Source organism: Etheostoma spectabile, chromosome 7, assembly GCF_008692095.1.
Source record: "Etheostoma spectabile isolate EspeVRDwgs_2016 chromosome 7, UIUC_Espe_1.0, whole genome shotgun sequence".
Taxonomy (NCBI): Eukaryota; Metazoa; Chordata; class Actinopteri; order Perciformes; family Percidae; genus Etheostoma; species Etheostoma spectabile.
Genome location: NC_045739.1, coordinates 14773344 through 14798684, shown reverse-complemented (window position 1 = coordinate 14798684; position 25341 = coordinate 14773344). Strand labels below are relative to the sequence as shown.

The 25341-nt window shown below is 38.9% G+C and overlaps 1 protein-coding gene across 2 annotated transcripts in view; it reads left to right on the top strand.

The window, feature by feature from the left end:
- Window positions 1–25341, top strand: part of acot7 (acyl-CoA thioesterase 7) — a 65807-nt gene that overhangs the window by 8361 nt on the left and 32105 nt on the right. The window contains exons 2-7 of one of the 2 annotated variants that reach the window (XM_032521065.1): window positions 2141–2258; window positions 3116–3272; window positions 11214–11305; window positions 11842–11956; window positions 12763–12777; window positions 12931–13017. In XM_032521065.1, the coding sequence (XP_032376956.1) occupies window positions 2141–2258; window positions 3116–3272; window positions 11214–11305; window positions 11842–11956; window positions 12763–12777; window positions 12931–13017 (584 nt within the window). The remainder of the gene's footprint in view (window positions 1–2140; window positions 2259–3115; window positions 3273–11213; window positions 11306–11841; window positions 11957–12762; window positions 12778–12930; window positions 13018–25341) is intronic. The other variant, XM_032521066.1, reaches the window with a different exon arrangement.

The window sequence follows — 25341 nt, the reverse complement described above, 5'->3', positions numbered from 1 at the left end:
TATTGCTGCACTATTACACACTGTATGTAATCAAAGTGATCCATTATTTTGGATTGGAATGTGTATTTGAACAAGATTAAAGGTCAGAGGGACTTTCAAATGTTTACAATTTAAATCCTGGCATAGACTTTCACTTGTAAATCAATTCTGAAAACACCATTGCAACAGGTTTATACTTTCCGTTCCCCTTCTTTAAAAGCGTTATCAAAGGCTTTAGGTGTGGCATAGCCTTTGCCCGTTAGCTGTTTTTCTGGATATGTCTCAAACCGATACCTTGATTTGAAAGACAGGTCTTGTGGTGCTAACAACAGTTTTGGCTGTGATTTTGGTCTTGAATGTTACTGTTATAATTCTGGATTTCTTAGCTAAAAGTCTCATGTAGACATGTTTTCATGAATGAAACAATTAGGCACACAGTTACTGAAAAATATGTACATTCCAACAAAAAAACAACACTTTTTTTGTCCCTGGGACTCTTGCCAGATATGTCAATAAAACCTTTTTTACTCTGCCTGTCTGCTGTGCTACACAAACCTAGGTGGGATAATGCCATCTTACATTGTTGCCAATGTGTGCATCAGTGGTTGTGTTGGGATCCACTTTGATCAGTTGCAACGCCAAAGGGGGAGTCAATGGTATTGAGCATGACATCACTCACAACAACGTTAGGGCTCAAAATCTCAGAAGATATGATTGTAGAGATCATACAAGAGGGAAGTGGGCCAGAGGGTCAGTCAGCACCTCCCTGATATCTCTACGTTTTTCAATAGAATAATCTATCACAGTGCTGAAGTAGTAGATATTAATTTATTTCCTGGTTACTATGTGTAATACAACAATTTCAAGTAGTGCTGCTGCTTGGCTCTTGATGCCAGTAAAATGTAAATGTTGCAATTGTAAAATGTCCAACCCATCTACATGTAACTCTGACTGACCTCTGACATAGAGGAAGTCTATGTCATTCATAAAAACAAGGAACAATGATTCCTGTGATTAGTCAGATCTCAGTGCAACGGTTCATACCTGGTGTGTTTGTGTAAGCAGATTGTAGATCGTAACTGGTAAGACTAGTTCAACCCACGCGAAAAACAACTGATCTACATGATGGAATGCTGCACTGCCAATGATACTGTATGTAGTCATCAGATATAGATGGAGAGAAGAGGCTGGAGTCAAAACATTTAGAAAATACTCCACATGTTTTGCTCAGCAGAAGTCCTTTTAACTCTATCTAGAAGCACATCATAGCAGATATGTTCCTAGATTGTTCTCCTAGCCTTCTGTCAACACGCACGTCAGATTATTATGAAGTACAAATAATATGTCATTCAGCTTCAAGTAAATACCAGCCTGATTTAAGTGACTAAATACCGGTACTAAATATATCAGGTGATTAAAAAGCAGTTAGTAGCTGCTCAGTGATTTAAACTTAAAAACACACCGCCTAGGCACATTTAGTTAAACTGTGGTAAATGCGGATTAACACTTCTTCTGCCCCCCACATCCCAAGATCTTTAATTGTTGGCTCTTGGTCCTGTTTTTTTTAAATTAGCATCAAAGTATCAGATGTTGTTAGAGTAAGAAGAGACTGAAATCATTGTTCAACAACTTTACGATTAATCATTATAAAATCGTGATCTCAATTCACCCTGTTCACTTTTACCTTTTTAAATAACTTCAATTTAAAAAAATAAATAATTTTTTTGTATGACTTTGATTCTCATTTAATTTTACGAGCTGTCTGTATCACAAAAGTTATTACTTTCTTCCGTAAGTTTTAAACATAGACTGTATAAAATAGATTTTAAAGCACTCCCAAGTGCTGCAACGCTCTCCCTTTTCTTCATTGAAGCCTCTTTGTTCACAGCCTTGTGGTAATGCGCAATGTGCTGTAGGTGCCAAAACAATTTGTTTGGTACGGACAATTAGTTTTGTTTTGTCACGGTCAAAAAATTTGTGGTTTATATTTTTCCTCGAATTGTGCATGCCTATTTGCATGGCTGGTTAGTTTTCACATTTATTCATCGATAATATTTACAAACAGGATGCCAAGAACTCTTGTGACAAGGTGCTAAAACCACATGTTGTAATTCTACCATCAGATCCACAGTCATGCTAACTATCCTTCTCTTTACTGCAGGCTCATGCGGCCAGATGATGCCAACATTGTGGGCAATGTTCATGGCGGCATGATCCTCAAGATGATTGAGGAAGCCGGATGCATCATTGGCACACGACACTGTAACACACAGAACGGCGTAAGAGAGAGCACTGTATCAGACCCTAACTTAATCTGTTTTATTGTACTGTGGGTGAATAAAGATCGCAGGACTTCTATCCTTAAAGGAGCAGTTTGTAAGATTTAGAGGGATCTATTGGCAAAAATTGAACAAAATGTTTGAACTTATGTTATCCTATAGTCTATAATCACAGGAAACAATTTTTTTTTGTGTTTTCTCTGGTAACGTTAGCAGTTAGTAGGGTTAACATGGCGGCATTAGCCAGGACCAGTTGGGATCACTTTACTGGTTGTGTCTCAATTTGTTTTTGCGAGTAACCAACTCGGGTTCTCTAGATATATAATTCAATGTAAGTACACAAATGTTGAAATGACATAAATACCCGCCCTTTTGTAGATGTGATAAATTAGCCTGAAGCTAATGCTTAGCTGTTCAGGAGGAAATTAGCCAACCCGGCTTGTTTTTGGGCTCTAAGCTTTCTCCATCTTTCAAATGCATCTACAGTATTTAACCGGGGTTTGTTAAGTCTCTGGTCACGCAAGAAATACGCTGTTTTTTTAGATCGGGTAGATTTGTTCGTTTGCTGTTTCATGGCTGTACTAACATTACAGCTGTAGTGCGCTGGGTTTAAGTTTTTACAGGTATATCTTGATACCCGGCCTGGCTGTCAAACTGGTTAGTTGGGCAACACACAGGCCAAAACCAAAGAGAAAAGATAGAATTTCGACTTAGCATGTTTCCTTAATATCTGATGAGGCATTGGGGTCATTTTTGGATTTATTACAGTAAATATATTATATATTGGACCTTTACTGTTGTGAAAGTATGTATGATATTTGTAAAAGATTTAGGTTGGCTTTGTTTCTCCACTCTAGGACCGTTGTATGGCAGCTCTGGTTCGTGTGGAGAAGACAGAGTTCCTGTTCCCCATGTTTATTGGCGAGGTCGCCCATGTAACCGCTGAGATCACTTACACCTCTAAGCACTCACTGGAGGTGCAGGTCAAAGTCATTGCTGAGAACCTCCTCACAGGTGACTAGCATTTAATACTTTTACAACAGGCAAATACCACATGGTAAAGTTCAGACATGTGTTTAACTGTTAACTAATAATATGTTTAAATGGGTAATGAACAAAAATTTCATACTGCTTTTGTTAATAGAAGTAATATTCATGATGCTGATACACCTGAACCTGCCGCCTTAGCTACACAGCAACATTCACCTTTAGCCTCATTCTCACTCGCCCACACCCACTACAAAAACAAAAACAGGAGACATAGGGCTGTTGCTATACTGTATTATGGTCTCACAGAGATTTAAGGCCAAATAATTCAGTATAAGAGCAGATTTCGGCTACTCCGTTCTACAATATAATAACTTGATAACTCTAATCACTTTTAAAAGTTAAAATATTTCACTCTCTAAGATTTTACAAAGACAGTATGATTATAAGCAGTAAACTAATGTAACGTTGTGTAATTGCATTTAGGTGTAACGTCTGCTTCAATTAATTTTTATTTAACTGCGTTCATAATTGTCTGACAGACTTAAGAAGTACATTAATTGCAACCATGTATAAGCAGTCAGTTTATCAATACTGTTTCCCTATTCATTTGTCAACCCGGTGTCCATAAAACATGCACCCACACCCAAAGCCCCACACCCCTGCTTTTTCTATATTTGCCTGCAAAGTATATTTATTTACACTAATCAGGGTATATTCTTAATCCCACTGTCCTCAGGCTAAAATTTATTATTTTTATTCTTCTTCTTATTATAAATCAGTATTTGCACCAGTGCTTTGCCACTTATCTGTGTACAGAGACTGCTCTGACCCTGCAAATGCTGCGTGCACCTGTAATTTCTTATTCAATTGTATTAAATGTGTAAATCAGAATCATTTTGGCTGCAGATTGTTAGAGTACTTACTCTTCATCTCACTGAAAGCCACATAATTTACATAATTTACCACCATGGCTGTATGTGGGCTTAAATGCTGTGAAGCTCCTGTGAAATCTTTAATCTATTTCCATCACTTTTTGTTTGTACTATTGGTCATATTTTTGTCTAAGTTGTCCAAATGCTGGATATTTTACTATGCACTAAAGGAAAGACTTCATTGTGCTGTTCTGCTGTTTGACCTGTAGAGGGCAGCACACCATAAGTAACAAAAAAGCATGAAAGAGGAAACTGCTGCATTACAGTGCTGTGACAGGGGAATAGAAACTAAGAGCCATGTTGATTTCCAGTTTTATAAAGTTTGCTGAGTGAAGCTGTTTGAAATTGTTATTAATTCTTAATATATGTGCATATTCTTAATATATGTGCTATGTACACATTAAAAGCATGCACACACTCACTCTCTCACTCTGCCCAGAGTCCCTATGAGTAAAGACACAGAGGATCCCATTGGGCTGACCTAGCGTTATCTCTGAACCTTTAAATGCCAGTGGCAACAGTGATGCACAGACCGTCTATAACAACCACATGCAATGTGCTGACCAAACTGTAACTGCTTTAATTCATGTAAAAGTGGTAGAGAAGATGACTACACCTATTATTACATGTATAGACACTCACACACAATATATGATGGCAATGTTGATTTGAATGAGTTTCAGTAGCATAGGATATTAAGAGTAATATTTTTTTTATGAATTTGTAGTTAGGCGGCACTAAGGCATCAGAGCAACCTGTCCATCTTCAAGAGTGTAAGAGAGAGAGAATGAGACAGAATGAGGGAGTGAGACAGATGTGAGGAGAGAGGCAGACAAATATTGATGGGTAAAAAAATTAGCAGAGGGAATAAAAGCGGAAGAAAGAGAGTGAAAGAAAGAGGAAAGAGATACAAAGAAGGATGAAGAAAAGGTGGTGTGAGAAACAAAAGAAGTATCCCCTAGACAGCCGTTGCCTTAGCAACGGGCTTGTACTGGTTGGTTGGTTGGTTGGTTGCTGGGCTGGAAGCAGGTTGATGGAGGCGGAGGCAGAGATATGAGATGACAGGTAGGGAGCAACGTACATACATACAGGCATCTGCACAGACAGCCCACTCCTCTACATGCCCTGTCAGAAAGGACCCTGAAGAGGGGAGATCAGAAAGAGAGCTGAAGAACAGACTACACTCTTCTTTTGGTTTGATGCACAATATAGGATTTATGATTTAGTGCAGTGATAAAGTGTTTCTTCTTATATTCTATTTGTTCATATATTGGGCAAAAACAATGTTATTAACAGAGTCAGCCTTGTAAACCTTCTTGTCTTGTAAAATCTATTTGCCCTTTTAGATGCAAAAAACAACAACATTTTAACATTCTCACCATATTAGCATTTTATGTCAACAAAGGGTTGTAGATTATTCTGTGAAAAAACAGAATAAAAACAGATGCAGGTCAATTGATAGCCTCTGCTTCAATTATAAATACGTACTCTGCTGCCTTCCTGATTCATATTTAACAAAGACAAAAAGTATAACGCATATTAAATATGTATCCCAATGTAGGAATAGGAATTAGGAAACCAGTAAATAAAGAATATTTTCTAGTACTGTGTAGAGTGAGCAGATAAGTTCATGTCAACAAATCCAAAATACAGGCAACTTTGACAATAAGAGGGGAGGCTGTGACTTGTTGCCCTTTTAGTTCATAGTTATAGGAAGTAGGTCGTATTTATGGGTGTGTGCATTTGAGTTGACACAGCTGCTATCCATAAAAACTTATGAATGAATGTCTGTGTTTTTATGAATTAATTTTTATACACACCTCAGACCAATTATGCATTCCTATTCACATTATGTAGGGTTTTTGAAGGTAGATTTAAATGTCAATAATTGAGAAAGCTTACGGTAGATGTGTGTGTTTCTTGCCTTGCATTTAGATTAGTAATTTAGTGAATGTATGTTTGTGTGGTGTGCATGTGTGAAACATTATGTATATGCATAGTGGGTGCATCTGTACTGCATTTATGCACGCATACATGTGAGTGCATAAATATGTGTGTGTGTGTGTGTGTGTGATTTCATCAGTGTTTGGCCCTTTAAAAGGTTCCTGCGGGGCCGAGGGGGAAGAGAAGATAACGGGAGCAGACATTATTTGCTTCTGTCATGTTGGCTTAGCGTCAGGCCTCACACACTGTGGCCTAGTCAGACACGGACGCCAAGTGGATGTACCTGCACACATGCTCCAACCCAATGCACGCACGTACCAGACACATACTGACACACACATGCGGTTGTGTAGAGATGACCTACGTACATACAGAGTCTGATATGCACATGATGACACATTCTGCATAGAAAAAGTAACACACCTACACATTCTCACACCCACAAAGTCACACACTGAACAGACCCACTTCTTTACTTTCTAAAAGAAGTCTCATACTAAGACAGGACTGGGTTTTACATATTTTGGCTTGATTTTTTCTCAGGCAAAGATTAATGGATGGCTGGGACAGGAACACAGAAGAAGACATTATACTGCTTGGTTGTAGACTTGTGGTTTATGTTAATATTTTTTATGCACTTTTGTTTACATTAGAGGATCTGTGTTTGTGCACCCATGCATGTTTTAGCAACTTTGTGTATATATAAACGTGCATGCTCCTTGTATACTGCAACACTATGTAGATACACTCTGTGTGCATACATCTTTCTATTAATGCATTCACCTTAATTTCACTGTTGTGTGTGTATGTGTTGGGGGAGGAGGAGGAAAGCACCCAGGTTCCACAGTCAGTCAGGCAGCATCTCGTCAGGCAGGCCTCAGTCACGGCCCCGCAGGGGAAGGCTGCCTACTGTGGGCACGAGCCGTGATGATTGTCCCCGCTGGGGGATTGCACACGCACACTAGCATACACACATGCACAATCACACACATCGACACACAGATTTGCTTTTACCCCTGTATGTACAAAAATGCATGAAAATACACATACATACTTCTAAAACTACACACATGCATGCACACACACACACACACACACACACACACACACACACACGCAGATACTACATACATACATGGATCCACTTTAGAGAACTGCATGCACACACAATAGGGCACATGCACAAGATCTGCAGATGTAAAATGGCCACACAAAGATAAAAAACACTGAACATTCATGTGTGAATACACACGTTTGTGCACAGCCACCCTTGGAACAAACACACTTGTGCACAAAATTCCTGCAAAGGTAATGATGCTTGCATTGCATTTACACTCAGGCGTACATTTGCATATACAAAGACTACACAGATCGTGCCCCCTCAACAAACACACACGCATGCATAGACAGAGTTGAGAGCAATGCATTGTGGGATGAGGCTTAAAATAAGCATGACAGTTCCTGCCATGTTCCTAGTGGAACTGCATGTACTAAACGAGGGATACATACACACACATACACACATTAACACAAATATTGTTTTAGGTTTATATTTAGCGCTGCAGCTCATTTAACACAATTATTCATGCTTTTTTATTATTCAATTGTCCAGTCATTAACACCCACTCCAGGAAAAATAAGATGGGTAATTTGTATATTGTAAAATCTATCAAATCTAAATTCAAACAGTGAATAAAAGATGTACAAGTTTAAAAAATACTGTAAGACCTTAAGCAACTACAAATGAGGCTGGTTTGACCTTTGGAGCACAGAAGTTTCTTAGGGCATAACTGGGGTCTGTCACAAGACAGACAACACTGCAACAGATTAAAAGGTCATTGAGTACGGAAAATTATGTTTATGTAAAATCACTCAATACAGCCCAGCTTAATAATCAAAATGAGTATTGGATATTCCTTTCCCTAAAATTCTACTCCTGGTGTGCTTTAATGTATTCCTATAAGGAATAGATGTAGTGCAGTTAAAAGTAATGGAGCCTTGGCTCAGCACAATGGAAAATGTTTGGGTTTGACCATGGGGATCAAGCACTAAAAACGTTCCTCGCTGCACTGTCTCTGAGCCTGGAACATGGTGTTCAGAAAGGAAAAAAGAAAACAAGGTTTTTTCTGCTCAGAGGAAGATTGAAAGTTAGTGGGCAAGAGTCAAGAGGCAGAGCGGAGGGGTGAACGGGTAAAAGACAGCAATGAATTGAGTGAATAGGTGAAAAGAAATGGATGAGGGCAAAGTGGATGGAAAGGGAAAGAGATTTTGAAGATAGAGGAAAAAAGAGAAGGAAAGGAACAACAAGATGAGGGATTAAAGATCTTAGGGTGGTGCAGACTGGAATTCATGACTGTTTAAAGTCTTTGAGAAAAGAATATGTGCATTTTGGAAATTTCCAAAATTGTATGAAGTAATGATTGATGCCTTAGACTTAAAGCATCAATCATACTTTATCATAAGTAGTGCTGGAGGGACGTTTCCCACACTTAAGCACCCATGTGAACACTCAAATCAGTACCCAAACATTCTCTGATTTATAATTAAATATGACAGAGCAAAGTGTTTGGGAATTCTGCAATAAAAGTAAAAACACAGTCTGTCTATGGCTGCTCAACAAAAGCTACTGGTGGTGTTTGTTTTGTAGTGACAACCTGATTTGCTGGATTGTTGTCTTGTGATAAGCTGAAAGTTGGATATTGGATATGTTTTGCAGCAGTGCAAAAACACTGGTTTCCATTGTTGCTATGCTTACATCAGTATATTTTATTACTGCTTATGCTAAAGTGCTTTCTGTTTGCTGACATTATACTCCCATAGTTGGATAGTCTCCTGTGTAATATCCTGCCACTCACAGGCAGTTGTCTTCTTGCATGTACTATATGCACTACTGCACTAATATGCCATCAATTAAAAAGAAAGTTCCGCCACTGCCAGGTACCATTTGTTTCAGCTGTCACCATAGCTGCCAGAGTGCCCTTTTACATTCATCGTTCTAAAACTGCCACTAGATGACCTTGAAAAACATGCAAAAAGTCAGTGTGCCATAGACTGTGGAAACTTGAGTGAGCAGATTTGTGGAGCTTGTGTTAACGTTGGATGCAGCCAAAACCTTCCGATCCACTAATTCATTAATGCAAACTAAGTAAGCCAGCTGTCCCCCCTGCTAGCTGAAACCTCTCCTTCGTGACTGAATTCAGTTCTCTGTAATCACAAAGAATCACATATAATAATGTCAGTGTTGATCAAATGTTTCTACAGGCATTTTACAATACAAGCAAAATGAATCAAGATAAATATTCTACATGTAGGACAGTGCATGTTATGTTATGTTATGACTATGGTCTGTCTCAATTGGACAACGGACAACGTCTCAATTGGACAACGGGCATTATATTGCACGCATAATGGGGAGTAATATGTGCTGTTTTAGTCGACACACTGTGAACTTGCAGTCCATGCAATGACATGGTTGTAAATTGACATTGTCATCATTTGATGCAGAGGGATTTGAAATTCAAAGCTAGTTCCCTGGTTACATTCTGGTCAAAAAGGTCATTACTTGGACTGGGGGTGGTTCTTTGCCCTCCGTCCCTCTCTCACGCCTCTTTCTCCCTCTATCCAAAACACAGTTGACTTAAAAGGTCCAGCAGAGGCTAATAACAGTCTGGAGTCACTCAGTCTCGGTAGAGTCAAGAACATGTAAATATGCCTTTCTCCTGTGGGCAACTTCCTGGTTGCTGGCAAGGGCAGGAGCCAATGAGGAGAAGGAAAGAAGCGTGGTCGGCATGGCAACACGGCCCGGCTGTCTGCACGGTTTTAGCTCGGGTGTAAAATGCAAATGTTATTCCCCAAGTGTAGCCTGCCATACGCCTCTGCTCCCACTCTCTTCCCTTAACTTTACATCTCCTTCTGCATGGTTTACCATTGATCAAAGCACACACAGTAATAATGTACCGATTCTTCGTTTTCATTATGATTTTTATTTATGTATGTTGTCCTATTTTTATTTAGCACGTATTCAAGTGTAGATGAAATATGGCCAAAGCAACAATTAAAAAAACTTCTGAAAATCTGAATTTTTAAATATAAGTATAAGAGAAGTACTAGCCTTTAAGACTATAAGATGATTGATTTCATCTGAGCCGGCTGACCCTGCGCTGTCTTTAATCTGTGTGCCTCCCTTGTGTGCCATGACAACTCAACCTCAAAATAGCCCATCTCTCTCTGTTAACGAATTAAGAGGAAAAATTGTAAGCAGAATAGAAAAGATATCGCTATGGCAACTTCTCCACCTGTTTGTGATATGATTTCCATAAGTTTTGTCATCAGATCTTTTGGTTCTTAGCTTTCTGTGGGATGGCAGAGCTAATACCTCCAACCGCCAAAACGTGTCATTTACTGTAATTCTCAGAATTTCAGCAGTTTTATTTGACACTTGTCAGTCCAAATGAGATTTGAGTAAAGAACATGGCCATTTTTCGGAGGACTGAAAGATAGACGTTAAAATTATAACAGACGTTATGAAATTATTCAGTTGACACCTTATATTTTCACCCTACTAATCATCCTTTTCAGTTGTCACAAACGACAACTCCTCACAAACAAACTCCTCACTTTGTGCATCTGTATGTTTTGAAAGACGAATATGTGAGTGAGTTGCAGTATTATTTCATCCATTTTATAATTACAACATGACAATGCAAAAAATTCAGGATTCAGGGATTATGCTAAACCTTGCACTAACCAAGGGACTGCATTCAGTGAATGTAAGCTTGTGTTCTGTATGGACGTGAATGATTGTCTTTGAACAAATACCTCATTTGTTTTCCGCTCCTTTGTCTGCAGAAGACAGACTAATTCTTTAGACAGCACCACTGGAATTGTCAAAAAACTGGATGGGCGTTTAGTGGGGTGTTAATAAAAAGGTCTGTTTTGACAACCGCTATTTCAAAATGGTTTGATCAATTCTTTTTTTTAAGAAATGCCAAAACTTGTTAACCAGTCACAAAACTCAGAATAAATTGTGTCTGTTGTATTTGGTGGAAGAAAGCTGTATAATAACTAAGCCTTCTCTCCGTGACTGCAGGTGCCAAAAAGCTGGCCAACAAGGCAGCGCTGTGGTATGTCCCCTGCTCTCTGCAGAATGTCGAAAAGATCATGGATGTTCCGCCCATCAAGGTACATGGAAACGTGGTTGCTCTGACCTTCAGGGAACAAAGTTTAGCCTTTTACCTGTCAGCTTCTCTCTGTTTCTGTCTGTGTGAAAAGTCCATTTCAATTGTCTTGTTTGTCTTAAAGCTTTAATGTGTAACTTTTGGATATTAATGACCATCCGAAACATTCCAGCCATTGCTCAATGAGTTGCTACAAAGCTAATTAAGATTTTCAGCTCCACACAACTCTCTGTGTATTTCCTAGTAGGGGGGAGGGCTCCGTCTGTAATTGTAAACAAAATAAGACAATCAGCTATGCCATATAAAATATGGCATGTCTTATTTATGAAAGTGCAAGTTACATAGAATAATAACTAATATTCAATAATAATTGAAATACAAATTCAATACTAAAAAATATATAAAAAAATTCTGTTTTGGCAAGACCTCCCCCCAATGTGATATACTTTACTTTTACTGCATTACTCCACGCAGAAACAGGTATTTGAATGGGTGTGTTCACCTGTGCACATGTTTATACTGTATATGCTGCCTCTGTAGTATGCCACTGAAGAAGAAGAAGAGCAGGGCAGAAAGCGCTACGAGGCTCAAAAGCTGGAGAGGATGGAAACCAAAGCAAGGATTGAGGAAGTTGTGCTACTTCTACCCAACCCAGGTAACATCCTACACTAAATGCCTCAAACCAAATCCTAACATGCAGTTAAGATACAACAGAAGGTGCACATAATGTTCTTGGATAGAAATACCTTGCAAATATCAGTTGAAATTCACTTATGTCTGTTATGATTGATGCTAACATTGTCCAAAAGTGTCATTGTGATTTAACCTGCAACTTCTGTAACGGCTCCACTTAACACAGAGGAACTGCATCCACCTCGTTGAGAATGAATTAATATTGTTTTTTTGCTGTTCAATCATTGTGCAGGAGTTTAAGTACGTTTAGTGGTTGTAGGAACAGGAGAACATTCAGGTCCAAATAATACAGGACACCGTGTTCTGTATCAATATTTCTATCGCTGTGCCTTTTGAAAGTCAGTGCTGTAATAAAGTACTGCTGCACGATGTCAATAGAAAACACATTTTTTTAATGTAACACATTTTATTTTAGCTTGCTCTGATAATTGTTTATTTTGTCTGAATAGTTGGTATGGACTGTCACAAACAGTTATTTAGATTGATGTTGAATTGCTAAATACTGAGGTAATTTAATGTGAACAGTCTACAAAGTAGGTGAAGAATCCCTTGTGTGCTTTCAGTAATTAAAGTACTATGGTGCATTGTTGCTACCCTGTCTTCCATTAAACATTACAACACATACTGCATATTGGACACTCGAGAAAGAACTTCCAATTTTGTTAATTAACAGTTAAGTTGATTAAAGGCTCTGTAGATGATTTCAATCATCGGGATAGTAAGATTAATAACTAATTCTGTAAATTTGTCATTCTGACTCAACCCCAGATGATTCACCAAAAGGTATGTTAAATTGCTTTCACAGGCTGCTACAATTCCTTTGGCAGGGCAGGATACAAAAGCATGTAGTTTATGTCTGTGTTGGTTTGCTTGGACAAAATACACACTAGCAAGTTTTTTTTTTCTTGACATTTCATTTGTTGTGCGTGATTGCAGAACAACACACAGTTGGTTACAGCCAGTCTAGCCTCATCCATTTGGTGGCCCCTTCTGACTGCACACTACACAACTACGTTCATGGTGGTGAGTCCAACTCCTTCTTTTAATTTCCAGATTGTAGGTTAAGCTGCTGATTAGTTTCAAGTTATTTATTGTCAAATTTTTAACAATTACAGAAGCAGTCATAGTGAAAATCAAAAGTTAAAAACAAAATGAGAATGTAATAAATGAGACATCAATTAGTGCAAGTTAGAATATAGGGATATATAACAACAAAATCTGAAATAAGGCAAGATAAATGTTTGGAAGACAGTAATTGCAAATTAATAAGCTGAATGTAAACACGCATGTAGTATATGTATATGCATAATGAATAGTAATATATTATATATATTATATATATATATATATATATATATACACACAGTATATAGCCTGAAGGTGCTGACTCTCTGTCCATTGCAGTCCCATAGTTGAAGAGGGGGGTGTGTTTGTCTCTGTTCCTTCCTGGAGTGCACAATCAGCTCATTTGTTTTGCTGATCTTAGGTGACCAGAGTCTGTCCGTAACATGTTGCTGAGGAAAATGAGGAATCTTTAATCGGTGGATAAGCGATTATTTTGAATGACATTCTGTTGACAACATGAACAGCATTGCGCTGTTTAGTATTCAAGGCAGGGACAGGCCTGACCATCCACATCCTCAGTACGGTATGGAAATGGGGACACCTACAGCAGAGAGCATGTAGTGAGATGTTGAAAGACTCAGAGGGTGTGGCAGAAGGAGAACTGTACACAAAGGTCACGGTTCAGTTCATACCCCGGTTCAGACATCACGGTTCAGTTCGGTACAATGGAGGGAAAAGCAAAACAAAAATGCAGAAGGCAATTGTTTTGTTTTTTATTATGCATGTCTCAGGCTGTACCGACTAGTGTCATACAGTCTCTCCCCTGAGTGTGTAAAGTAAGATGTAAACAGTAAACAATAAGTACCTTCATCTCCAGACTCTATCTGTAACTTTTAAACAAAAAAGGACAATCAGCTATAAAACTGAAAATATGGCACGTCTAATTTATGAAAGTGCAAGTTACATAGAATAATAACAAACAAAAACTTCTGCTTTGGCGAGATCTCCCCCCACACAAGATAAAAGAAAGTTTTCTTGCTATTAAGTGCAACATGCACACCTTTCTAGTTTGCCACGACCACCTTCTCAACTGACGCTTTCATTTCCCACTCAGTAAATTAAATGTGCATTCACCGTAGCACAAGCAGTCCAACCATGCTGCTAATGCTGCTAATGGTGATAATCGCGAACCGGTATCACTGCTCTTTGTAAGTTGAGTGCAGATGTGAGTCGCGCATGCGTCACTTTGCAACAAGTAGCATATAAGATGCTAACGACAGACTTCTGTAATGTCAATACAGTAAAAATGGACCTACTTAATAAAGTTAGTTACAAGCTAGCAATCAAACACAACAAAGTGTTTGATTGACGTTTCTGAAATGATTCCTGTCATTTTTCCTGTCAAGTTTGTTATTTCATGGAACAACTCACATCTGCAATCAATTCACATCTGGGAGTGACAGCGGCTACATAGCTCCAGAGCCAAGGTGGGGCTACAGATAAGGTGTCTCTAAGAAATGTGTATCTAACAGTACTTCCGCATTACAATAATTCATTTGCACGCAAGTTTTATTTATTTTTATACAGTGTATTCTCTGTGCAAATTCATGTACCGTAGCGAGATACCCGTACCGTTTTGGTTCAGTACGAATGCATGTACCGTTCCACCCCTAATGTGTGTGTGTGTGTGTGTGTATATATATATATATACATTTACATATATATATATATATATATACATATACATATACATATATATATATATATACATATATATATATATATATATATATAAGTTGAGGCAAGAAAATATAGAATGCAATGAGTAAAGAAACAAGTAAGGAGTAAATTGTGATCAAACATTTATCATTCACACATTCACAACTACAGTTCGCAGTATACGTTCACATGTTTTTACAGTACATTACTTCTTCTATTCTACCTTGCAATGTGCTTATGAATTTCAGACAAGGTTCCTACCAGTTTTAAAGCCTCTGGCATTAACCCCCAGACTATACATTGGTACAGTGTGTACTGTGGCAACATAGTGGAGGCACAAAGGAAGAAATACTGCTAAAATTAATCCAAAGTGAAACATCCTTGAGAAAGAATTGTGTGGCTTTTAGCACTTATGTTTTCCTATGTGAATGGATTGTTTGGTTGAGAAATGTCTCACCATTTTTTGGGAGGGAGTGTGAATACTTTGGGTTGTAGTGGATGTTCTGTATTTGTGTGTATGTTTGCGCTGCTGCGTTTTAAAATAAGTGTTTGGGTGTTATCTACATTGACAGCACTCTGTTGCAGTTATGGGAATGGCTATAATAGTGAAGAACAGAGGACAAAGCAAGAAATAGACAACTAGAATAACAAAGTGAAAGTAGAAGGTCTTTGTCACAGGGTGTTGTTGGTGCTGATGTCTTTTCCAATTCTGTGCTTTGCTGACAAGCTAGAAGACTCAGAGGCCTAAAGTGCCCCTCTATGACTTATCTTTTGACTTTGCTACATTTTATGACTGGGCCTATTCAATCATATTTAAGAAGAAAAAACATTTTTATTATTTGGATAGTGCTTTCAAAAAAGGCATTTTGAGGCTCCTTGCTTGCAAAAAGTAAACATATTTCCTCTGCATACGTTTACAAGAGCCCTTCAATTGAAACACTTTATGCACATCAGAATCCTTGATTAATATTTTTACTCTTTGAAAGCAAGAAGCTTCCTGTAGTCTTTTTGTTGTTACTCTCTCCATCCGTAACCAAAAACCTGGTTTGTCTGACGTCCCGAACAACATAAAAAAGCAAACCTTTGCTGGAAACCATTCTGGCTGCATCTGTAACAAATCCAGCATTTTATCAGCACAGAACAGATGCTTTTTATCGGTTGAGGTATATTGTTTCTGGCAGGATAGTCCTGCCTCATTCTGCCATTACTATTGAGGTCAGCTATGTAAAGAAGCCATCAGAGAGACACCAGATAGAACAAAACAGACGAGAGACGTTGACTGAGAAAGAGAGGCAATGGGAACAGGACAGGACAGCAGGATGGGAGAAGGAGGGAGCAGGGCGGGACAGATAAGGGTTGCTTGTGTCATGGTTGCCTTTTTAATTTGGCGAGCTCACTGAGAAATATGTCCAATTAAAAATAAAAAAAAGTGGAACAAGCATGCAGGTCATTTAGAAAATACACACACACACACACACACACACACACACACACACACACACACAAACACACACACACACACAGCCCTCTCTCTGTATATGTCATACCCTCTTGTTCGCTGCTGCTGCTTCCACTACACTTATTTTGTTTACATAACTGAGTCAGGTCAGGGTGCTCGAGCTCCCTTTCTCTGTTGCTGTGTCTTACTCTCTCTTGCTCCCCTTACTCTCTATACTCTTATTGGAGAAAAGCAAGCTGAGTTCTACATGACAACGCCAGGCTATTCACCTACTATGTGTTTCCCCTTACATTGAAAATACATTGGTGTGGAAAATAGCTTGAGCCAAAAGAGACATAAAGCATGTGAACTTTCAGGAACAGGCATGCATGTGTGCTCATATTGTAAACAGGCACTGTGGAGGCATATGCAACTTGCAAACAATTCAGAACTACTGTATTTTTCTTCATAAAACAATCTGTTTTGGCGGCTGGGTACCTCAGGAAGGTAGAGCAGGGATACATACATAGAGGTTTAATACTCAACGCAGCAGCCACGGGTTCAACTCCAACCTGCGGCCCTTTGCTGCATGTCACTCCATTTTTCTCTCCCCTTTCAAGTCTAAGCTGTCCTATACAAATAAAGGCCTAAAATGCCCCCAAAAAATTCTTTTAAAAACACCATCTGTTGAAGTCGTATTAAATATTAAAGGATTGAATCCTGAGAGCAGATTGTAATAGCAGAGCCAAAATGTGTCATCCATCCAGCCAGAGATTTGACAATTATGTCACTGAAGCTAATGCAGGCTAATATAATTGTGTCAAAGTAATGCCATCTATTTAATTTCTATTTATCCGCACCTTTCTCATCTGTATATCTGTATTAATATACTGTTGGTTTATAGAAGGGTGTTTATTGTGTAAATATGTTTGATTTATTACTGTTATTATTATTATTATAACTATTTCTAGTTTTTCTATTTCTTACACTTAATTTATATTTTTCGCCTATGCCTACTTAATGGGTATTTGTGTTATTCTGATGCGTGTACATTTTTTCTTTGAGCTACTGTAGCACAGGAATTTCCCCAGTGCAGGATTAATAAAGTCTATCTTATTTTATCTTATTTTATCTATTTGGTCAGTCATACGATATTCCATTCTGCATTGTGTGGGCATCACATTCCTCATTTATTTTACATCCTTTTTTACTGAAAACCACATTTTTTCACTTACTTCTGGTGGAGATTGTGCAGATAGTTTGCCAAGGTTTTGGAGAAGATGAACAGTCTTAATTGGAACAACTTTCTACTAGAGAAATAGTCCCTGTGAAAAATAGTTACAGTGAGGTCTGTGGAGGATCTAGACTTACTGAACATGTCTGGAATCACAATTGGATATTCTTAAATGTCATTTTTCAATAGTTTGCGCAGCACAATCAATTGATCTCTTCCCTGGAAGTTGAGGCACAGTTACAGTTCTTTTAAATCTGAAGACCTTTCTTTTTGATGCCACCTTTCTTTAAATAACTGTTAATTTCTTATACTACACTATAACATTTTAACTGTTTTAACCGCTCTTTAATGTTTTATGTAAGCACTCTGAATTACCTTTTTGCTAAAATGTGCAAATAAAACTGCCTTGCCTTCCAGACTGATCTCGCCAATTTGTATGCCATTATTGGCGTGTTATCAAGACGCGTACTCTCTTTTTAGCGTGTTTGTCAAGGCTGTTTGGTCTCCATTGACCTATATTACATTGTGGACTTTCACCCGGGAGAGCGGGGATTGTGTCCCATGTGTGGCGTTTCCTTAAAGCCAACCCCGTTGTTCTTTTCCTAACCTCAACCGTCGCTTTCTTCTTTTACTAAAACCAACCCCGTTGATCTTTTCCTAAACCCAACTGTAGCTTTCTTCTCGCGATAACACGTTGTTCTTGTGATAACACATTCTCACAATAATACGGCAAGACAGCAACAACACGGCAAGTGGCCTGTATGTCTACACTGTGTACAGCGGACGTAAACATATATGCCACTTGGCGTGTTGTCGCCCTCTTGCTATGTTATCGCGAGAACAACATGTTATTGCGAATAGCTCAAACTGTACACAGATAACACGCCTCTTGACTTAAGAAAGTCGGCATGATTGTTTACGCAAAGTCATGATCCCACGTTGTGCCTTCAATTATCGCATAAACTGCTGGTCACACAAAACCTGAACTAAATGCACAACTCGATACCAGCAGGAATAAGGTAGAAGATACAGTATATGTTGTGCTGATTTGTTTGAATGTTTTAAATGAATTACATTTGTAAAGTCAACATTTAACATTGAATTAAAAGTGCACCTCGTGGAAGGTGCTTGGCAGTAGCAAAGGAGAATAGCCTTCTAACTCCTAATTTTGCAGAACGTCTGCGGATCCACTCTGCTGCCTGTCGGCTCTGTGCTGCCATCCGTCAAAGCCCACCAGGTTCAGATTTGTTGCGGAACAGCTGCAGTCGTGACCGACAACTCGCAAATTCATGTAGAATAAAACCACAAAACCAATAACAGTTATTTCCATCCAGAGGAGTAGAGGGAAAACAATTCTGCTGTGTTTTCAAGGTGTAGTGCAGGGAAATATGATCCGCCGTGAGCACGGTCAATTTTATTTTGAAAATTAACCAGCTGTGTTATTTTGTTTTTGTGCACGACTTCCTGTTTCAAACTATCTTCCATGTGCTGAATTGCTGCGGAGCTCTCCGGCACTAAGCAAAAAATAGAAGCTCTTCTTATCTGCTCCCGAGGGCAGACTGCCGGAGCTGGGACGGAGTCGGGATGCAGCCGTTCCAAAGTCAGTGGAAATACACACATTGACTTTAATGGAAACCTAATGACTCCACCGCCGTTCCGGAGCGGATCCGCAGCCATTCCGCAACAAGTGGAAATACAGTCACTGTGTTAAAAACATTTCTAATAACTACCCCAACTGTTTTGTCATGCCAGATGTTGAGGGGTCAAGGCGACTGTACAGTTGCTTCTCAAATGGTTGACACCTAATGAAAGTAAACAACTTGCCGAACATAAAGCCTGGAAATTGTCTAAATGCTGGAAAAGATCAGAGGATCAGAAACTTCAACTTGAATCCACCATGTTGCTCATTAACTCAACATTGGTTTTCTTTCTCTATCTTTCTGTCCTTTTTTTGTTGCTTTTTCTTTATCGTCTGCCCACCTCTCCTCATTATTTCATGGTCTCTCTTCCTTTCTCCTCGCTTGCTCTCCTTCTTCCTTCATGTTCTAAGGAAGCGTATCACCTGTTTCTATGGAAACATCAGTTGATTGCCACAGGTGGACCACCACTGTAGTCTGATTAAAGCAAATAGTTCTTTTTCATCTGTGCACAAATAATCATTGACTAGTGGTTGTGTAGTGCGTTTGAATGTCACCAATTTATGTTTTCATTTGATCTCTTTTTGTGTGTGTTTGTGTGTGTGTGAGAGAGTGAGTGAGTGAGTGAGACAAAGTTGAGTCAGGGACTGCCTGAGTAAAGGAACACATGCATCACTGTGGCCCTATATTATCTGGCCTCTGCCCTGATCTATGCTTGCTGGGTATATAGACATGTCACTGCCTTAGACAGAGATATGTCCACTGGAGCTTGTGTGATCGACCTTTTGTGAGATGTGTGTGTGTGTGTGTGTGTGTGAGTGTGTGTGTGTGTGTGTGCGTGTGTGTGTGTGTGTGTGTGTTTGTGTGTGTGTGTATGTGTGTTTAAGGATTGCTTTCACTACCTCTACATCTAGCCTTTTCTCCTCCAAAACCAACATTGATTCAGAAATAAAGTACAGAATCTGTTGCACTGGTGGAGCTCTTTCATGACTCGGCAGAATAGTCTTTAGATATCAGGACATCCAGAGCAAATAGTGTATTGAAACATAGAGTACCTCATTAATCATAAAGGGAAATTGCAGAATTACCGCAGCCAAATCACACAGAAGTATCACAAAACCAAAACAACATAAATACACAATACAGACAAATGTCAGCATGCATGAAAAACAAACTATTGACCACAATCATTAAAGCTGTAGGAAACTTGAGATATATATACAGTATATACTGTATATATACTGTAGGTACACGTGTGATCTCCTATGCAGAGTTCACATACTCTATGTAACCACCTATCTCCATACATTAAAAGTAAACATCAACCAAATGTTTCAAAATCACCAATTTGTTTTATTTATTGTTATTTTATTGAACACCACTGTTACATTGTAGTCAGCATTACAATTGACATCAACATATATCCCATAGTGATAAAAAAAAAAGAATTAAGCAAAAAGAGGTAATAGATATCAGATAGAAATAAATAAAAGAAGAAAAATATATATATATATATATATATAAAATAAAAATATATATTTTCTTAAAAACACACATTGATAAAATGTACAGTTTTACAATAAGCACCATGCTTTCATCTAGTAGCAATATATTGCACGTATTTTCCCCATTTCACCACATATTTTTCTGCCCTGTCATTGTGTTATGTTGAAAGACATTTTTTTGTATGATGCCACTTTTGCCAACTCCGTGCTCCACTCCTGGAAAGAGGGCTCACCTGGATTCTTTCAGTTTCTCATTATTATTTCTTTTCCAACCATTATACTGGTCGGAATAAAGTCCGCTGCTCCACAGTTCAGTGTCGTTTGTAGATAATTTAAAACATACAGCCAAAGGCAGTACTCCAAGCTAGTCCGGGTAATGTTTACAATGCGATCATGAATCTTAAGCCAATAGTTGTGAATCATGGGAAATTCCCAGAGCAGATGAAGAAGAGTCCCTTCCGAGCTGCAGCACTTCCAGCAGTTTGCATTATCCCTCAGCTTCAGCCTAAACAGCCGGGTCGGAATACAATAAAAGTGATTAAGAATCTTAAACTGGATTAGTCTAATTTTAATGTCTCTTGAAACCCTTAGTGGTTTCACAAATACAATCCCACTCTTTACTGTATGTGTGACATCAGTGTTTGAATCTGCCGACCAAGTTAGCATTGTTGCATAAGATTTGGGAACTGTCTGTTAGAATAACATTGCATAAAAGATAGCTGCCTCCTGCCCCAAACCCATTATTTTCATAGTCTGAGAGAAAATGTTTGATTGCTGAGGTTCTATTCCTCTCCCTATGATAGTAACTAAGAGGCGACGCATTTGTAAATACTTCCAAAAATGATTTCTGGGCAGATTATATTCACCACTTAACCTTTCAAATTACTTTATATTATTCGTCTCATATAGGTTTGCTAGTGTAATAATTCCTTTTTCTACCCAATCTTTCCATAGAAGGGAATGTTTATTAATACGTAACTCTGTCTGGCTTTTGTGATAGATCGAAAAAAAACTGAGTGAGTCGAAACTCACGCATGGTAGAGGTGTTTCAGTTATCAAATCAGTGAGGAAACTTGTTATTGCGGAAAAATCCCAAAGCTATGCTTTATATGTCTAAGCCCGAGGAGCTTTAATTACTTCAATCAAAAACACAACAGAGCAGCCTTGTCACGTTCAAACCAGTCATTAACTTTTTACTTGTGCTGAACGCTGATGTATAATCAACACAACAGAGAAAAGGCACCAACTTTATGACCATTTGACTAAATAAGTAACCGGCCTTCATGTTATCAAGCAGGGGTTCATATTTTAAACAGTCTCTGGGTTCAGCTGGAGGCAGAGTACCCTGAAGGATCAAGGGCTTACAAAGCTGCACAAAGCCTGGAACATATCTTATTTATTATTTATATGAAGACATGTATTCTATCATTTGTGATCAGGGGGCCGGAAATTTGTAAAGATGCCCCAAGTAGCCGACACAGGGATGGTTACCTGATGGGTTCTACAGACTTAGGTGTGATTACAACCAGTCACAGGGTATGGCAGGCTGTATAAAAGGCGAGGGTGAAGCCATGCGCAAAAAATAAGTCCATAGATCATGTTGCTGTGAGTCCATTCAGATGATAGTAGAAATCTTTCTTGACTCAGAACTTTTCTCATTGGAATTTTGACAGCTGGACAGTAAGAAGACACTTTCAGAGAAGCAAATCATGATTTAATTTTATGAAAAGGGATGGAGACCCAGTCCCCAGAACAGTTCCTTGCATGGTACCACTATTACCCAGTGCACACGCTGATATTATCCAAACACAAAATGGAGCAGATGTCTCAGTGAGGAAATGAACATTTGCTTTTATAGACAGGACAGAAATCAACCATGTGTATTAACGTTGTGAAGACCACGTTCTACATTTAGAAAAGTAATATGCAGGAGTTGCTGACCTTTACCATCACAGCCAGAGGTGCATTTTTATCTGAAAGCCCTTTATCTGACAAAATTTCCATTACGGGAATTGCATCGCAGTAATATTCCCAGACCTGTGGTGTGCATGGAGCTTACAGTTTAATAGTAACCATGACAGCACTCGCTTGCAGTTTTCAGTACCTAAGTCACACTTTAATTTGTTAAGGTGTTCAGTAAAGCTTACCACAGGTAAAATATACACAAAAATATGCAGCTTAAGAGACTATCTAAGAGGATGTGGGCGGGTTCCTGCGTGGCAGTAATGTTAACAGGAGCAGTTGCTATAGTAACAGCTCATTAGGAGGCAGTTTGAGCCGTTTGATGCTGTCCATGATTAAAAAACTTGTTGGGGAGGGGATGAGAAGGAGAGAAAGAGAGGGAATTGTCAGTGTTGGGTAAAGGCAGAGGGGAAGAACAAGTAAGAGTGGGAAGAAATAGGCATACAAAGATGGAAGGAGTAAGTTTAAGAAGTGGTGAGAGAAATGCGAGAGAGGCAGAGGTCACACATGATTTGCTGTCGATATCTTTTGGTCTCACACTTTCACCAGTGTGTGCCCTGCATAGTGTGTTTAGCTGGTCCTAATTAAAAGAGCTTGAAGTTAGACAACAGAGTTGATGGGCGACAAAAGCTGCCCGGAAGACCCCCTTCATTGTTCTCATGCCTGTTGCCGATGGCCAGCTTTGTGCACGAAGATTTGGGGAAATCGTCAGAAGGAATCTGATCACAGAGGTATTCTGGCCCGTGGCAAACTGGGCTGCACTAGGGACTTGGTTACTAATTGCCCTTTTTTCCCCATTTGGAGTGAGCTGTCTTTCCTCTTCACACACACCATCCCCCCACCCCCGACTCTGCCTTTCGTGTTCCAACCCTACGGCAAAGGGAGAGTCATAGTGTGCCATGTCACCCTGTGAATGTGTAACGCCAGGCCCAGGGCTGTCTTGGCCTCACTTGTCCTCATTTGCAGTCTCACGTTGAGCCTCACTTTAACCTTTTATATTGACTCTACAAGGAGATGGCTTTTTGCATCAGTTGCATTAACAGTTCCACTGATGGTAGTGATTAAAAAAGACAAGCATCTTTGTTAATCAAGGAAAGTGTTGTCCTCTACTTGATTTGGCTTAATATTTTAGTCACAGTTTTTTAGTGAACAAGATAAATTATATCCAATACAATCTCCTAATTCTTTTGTGAAATGTACACAAACCAACGCTTTCTTTGGAGCTTTGGTAGAAATAAATTCTGTGTCCACATGATGCAATATAGCAAATGAAATGTGGGGGCAGTATATGAGGATGCAATGCAAAGTCAGAGGCAGACTGACAATAACAACAATGAGAGGAAGTTTTTAAAAGAAAATAATAGAGCTTGTCCACAGTTATCTATTTATGTGCTATCTCTTGCTAATGCTGATTTTTCTGTCATTATTAACAACATTAACAATATTTTAACCTCCTTACCTTCTAATTTAGTTTTATTTACATTGTGCAAGATCGTAAATAGTCAAGGAAGATGTTCTGATATGGGCCACGAATGATTTGTCCGGATCTGCCTCCTCGTGGATGTACTTGTATTATGTTTTATTTATTTATGTTTTAGGTACAAACAAAGTATGCAGCCAAGTTCTGCTTGCATCAATTCACAGCCACTTGTTTAAGGGTTAAGTGTCAGTCTATGTTTTGTGTGTGTGCCATCTATTCTTGCACTTGATTAATTTTTAATGTAGAAAATATTGATTGATGGAGTTTTAAGTTGAGGCAAGAAAAAGTAAAACAGTATTACCACACAGTAGTAACCTTGTACTTACAGTTGAAAAGTTCTTGCCATGATTTGGGACTTAAACCAAAGCTGAGATGCATGAAGATCTGTACACTAGGGCTGTATCACGATGTTTGACCCACGTATTACAACCGTAATACAACTTTTTTTCTGCCACATGGCATTGCTTTGTCATTGATTACATCCCACTCTGCAACACAGTTATACAACAGGTATCTTATTTATTGATATTGATTGATTTCAATATTGATTGATCCAACACCAAAGATTATTTTGTACCTTCAAATAATGTCTCCAAAATCCTTTCAGTGGTTCATTAACTTGTTGGAATGACACATAAGAATAATGGTAATGGTAGCAGTAATGGACAATTCTGCTCCCAACCTGTAGGGGACAAAAGAGGAAAAGTGCTTTGGTGCCTACAGTAAAGGTGCTGGTTGACAAAGTAGCGCTAATGTAATTCTTGTTGGGTAACGTAAGATTAAGACACCGTTCAACACGCTCAGTTATTTTTAGTGTGATTGTTTTGACCAAGGTTAACAATTCTGGGCTAAGCCACAAATTCATCAGTAATGTTAACTGTATATAGACGACCAATCTAATAGTAATTTAGCTAGCTAGCACACCCCTGTCTTTTCCCCCAGTCTCCTGGCTCTAAGGCTTCAGGCGGGATGAGAGCTGACAACAGCCCTGGGGAATCATCCACAGTCAGCCCCCAGCTAGCAACCAGCCCGGTCAGCACCTAATTCCGGTGCTAAGGACACTACTACATTACTGATTCGTCTGGAAACAAACCCAGGCATCCGAGTCAGAACAGCGGCCATTCGTAACGTTACACCCCCGTTAGTGTTACCGGTGCGCCCCCCCTTCGCTTTTAGCCGTCTTTACAGTTAGCAAAATTTACCAGACAAAACGGGGGATAAGGCACCAAAAGGACTAAAACTAATAGTAGCCTAATTTTAAAGATGTGATAGCATTGGATCTGGACGGGAAGAATAACTCTGGGAGT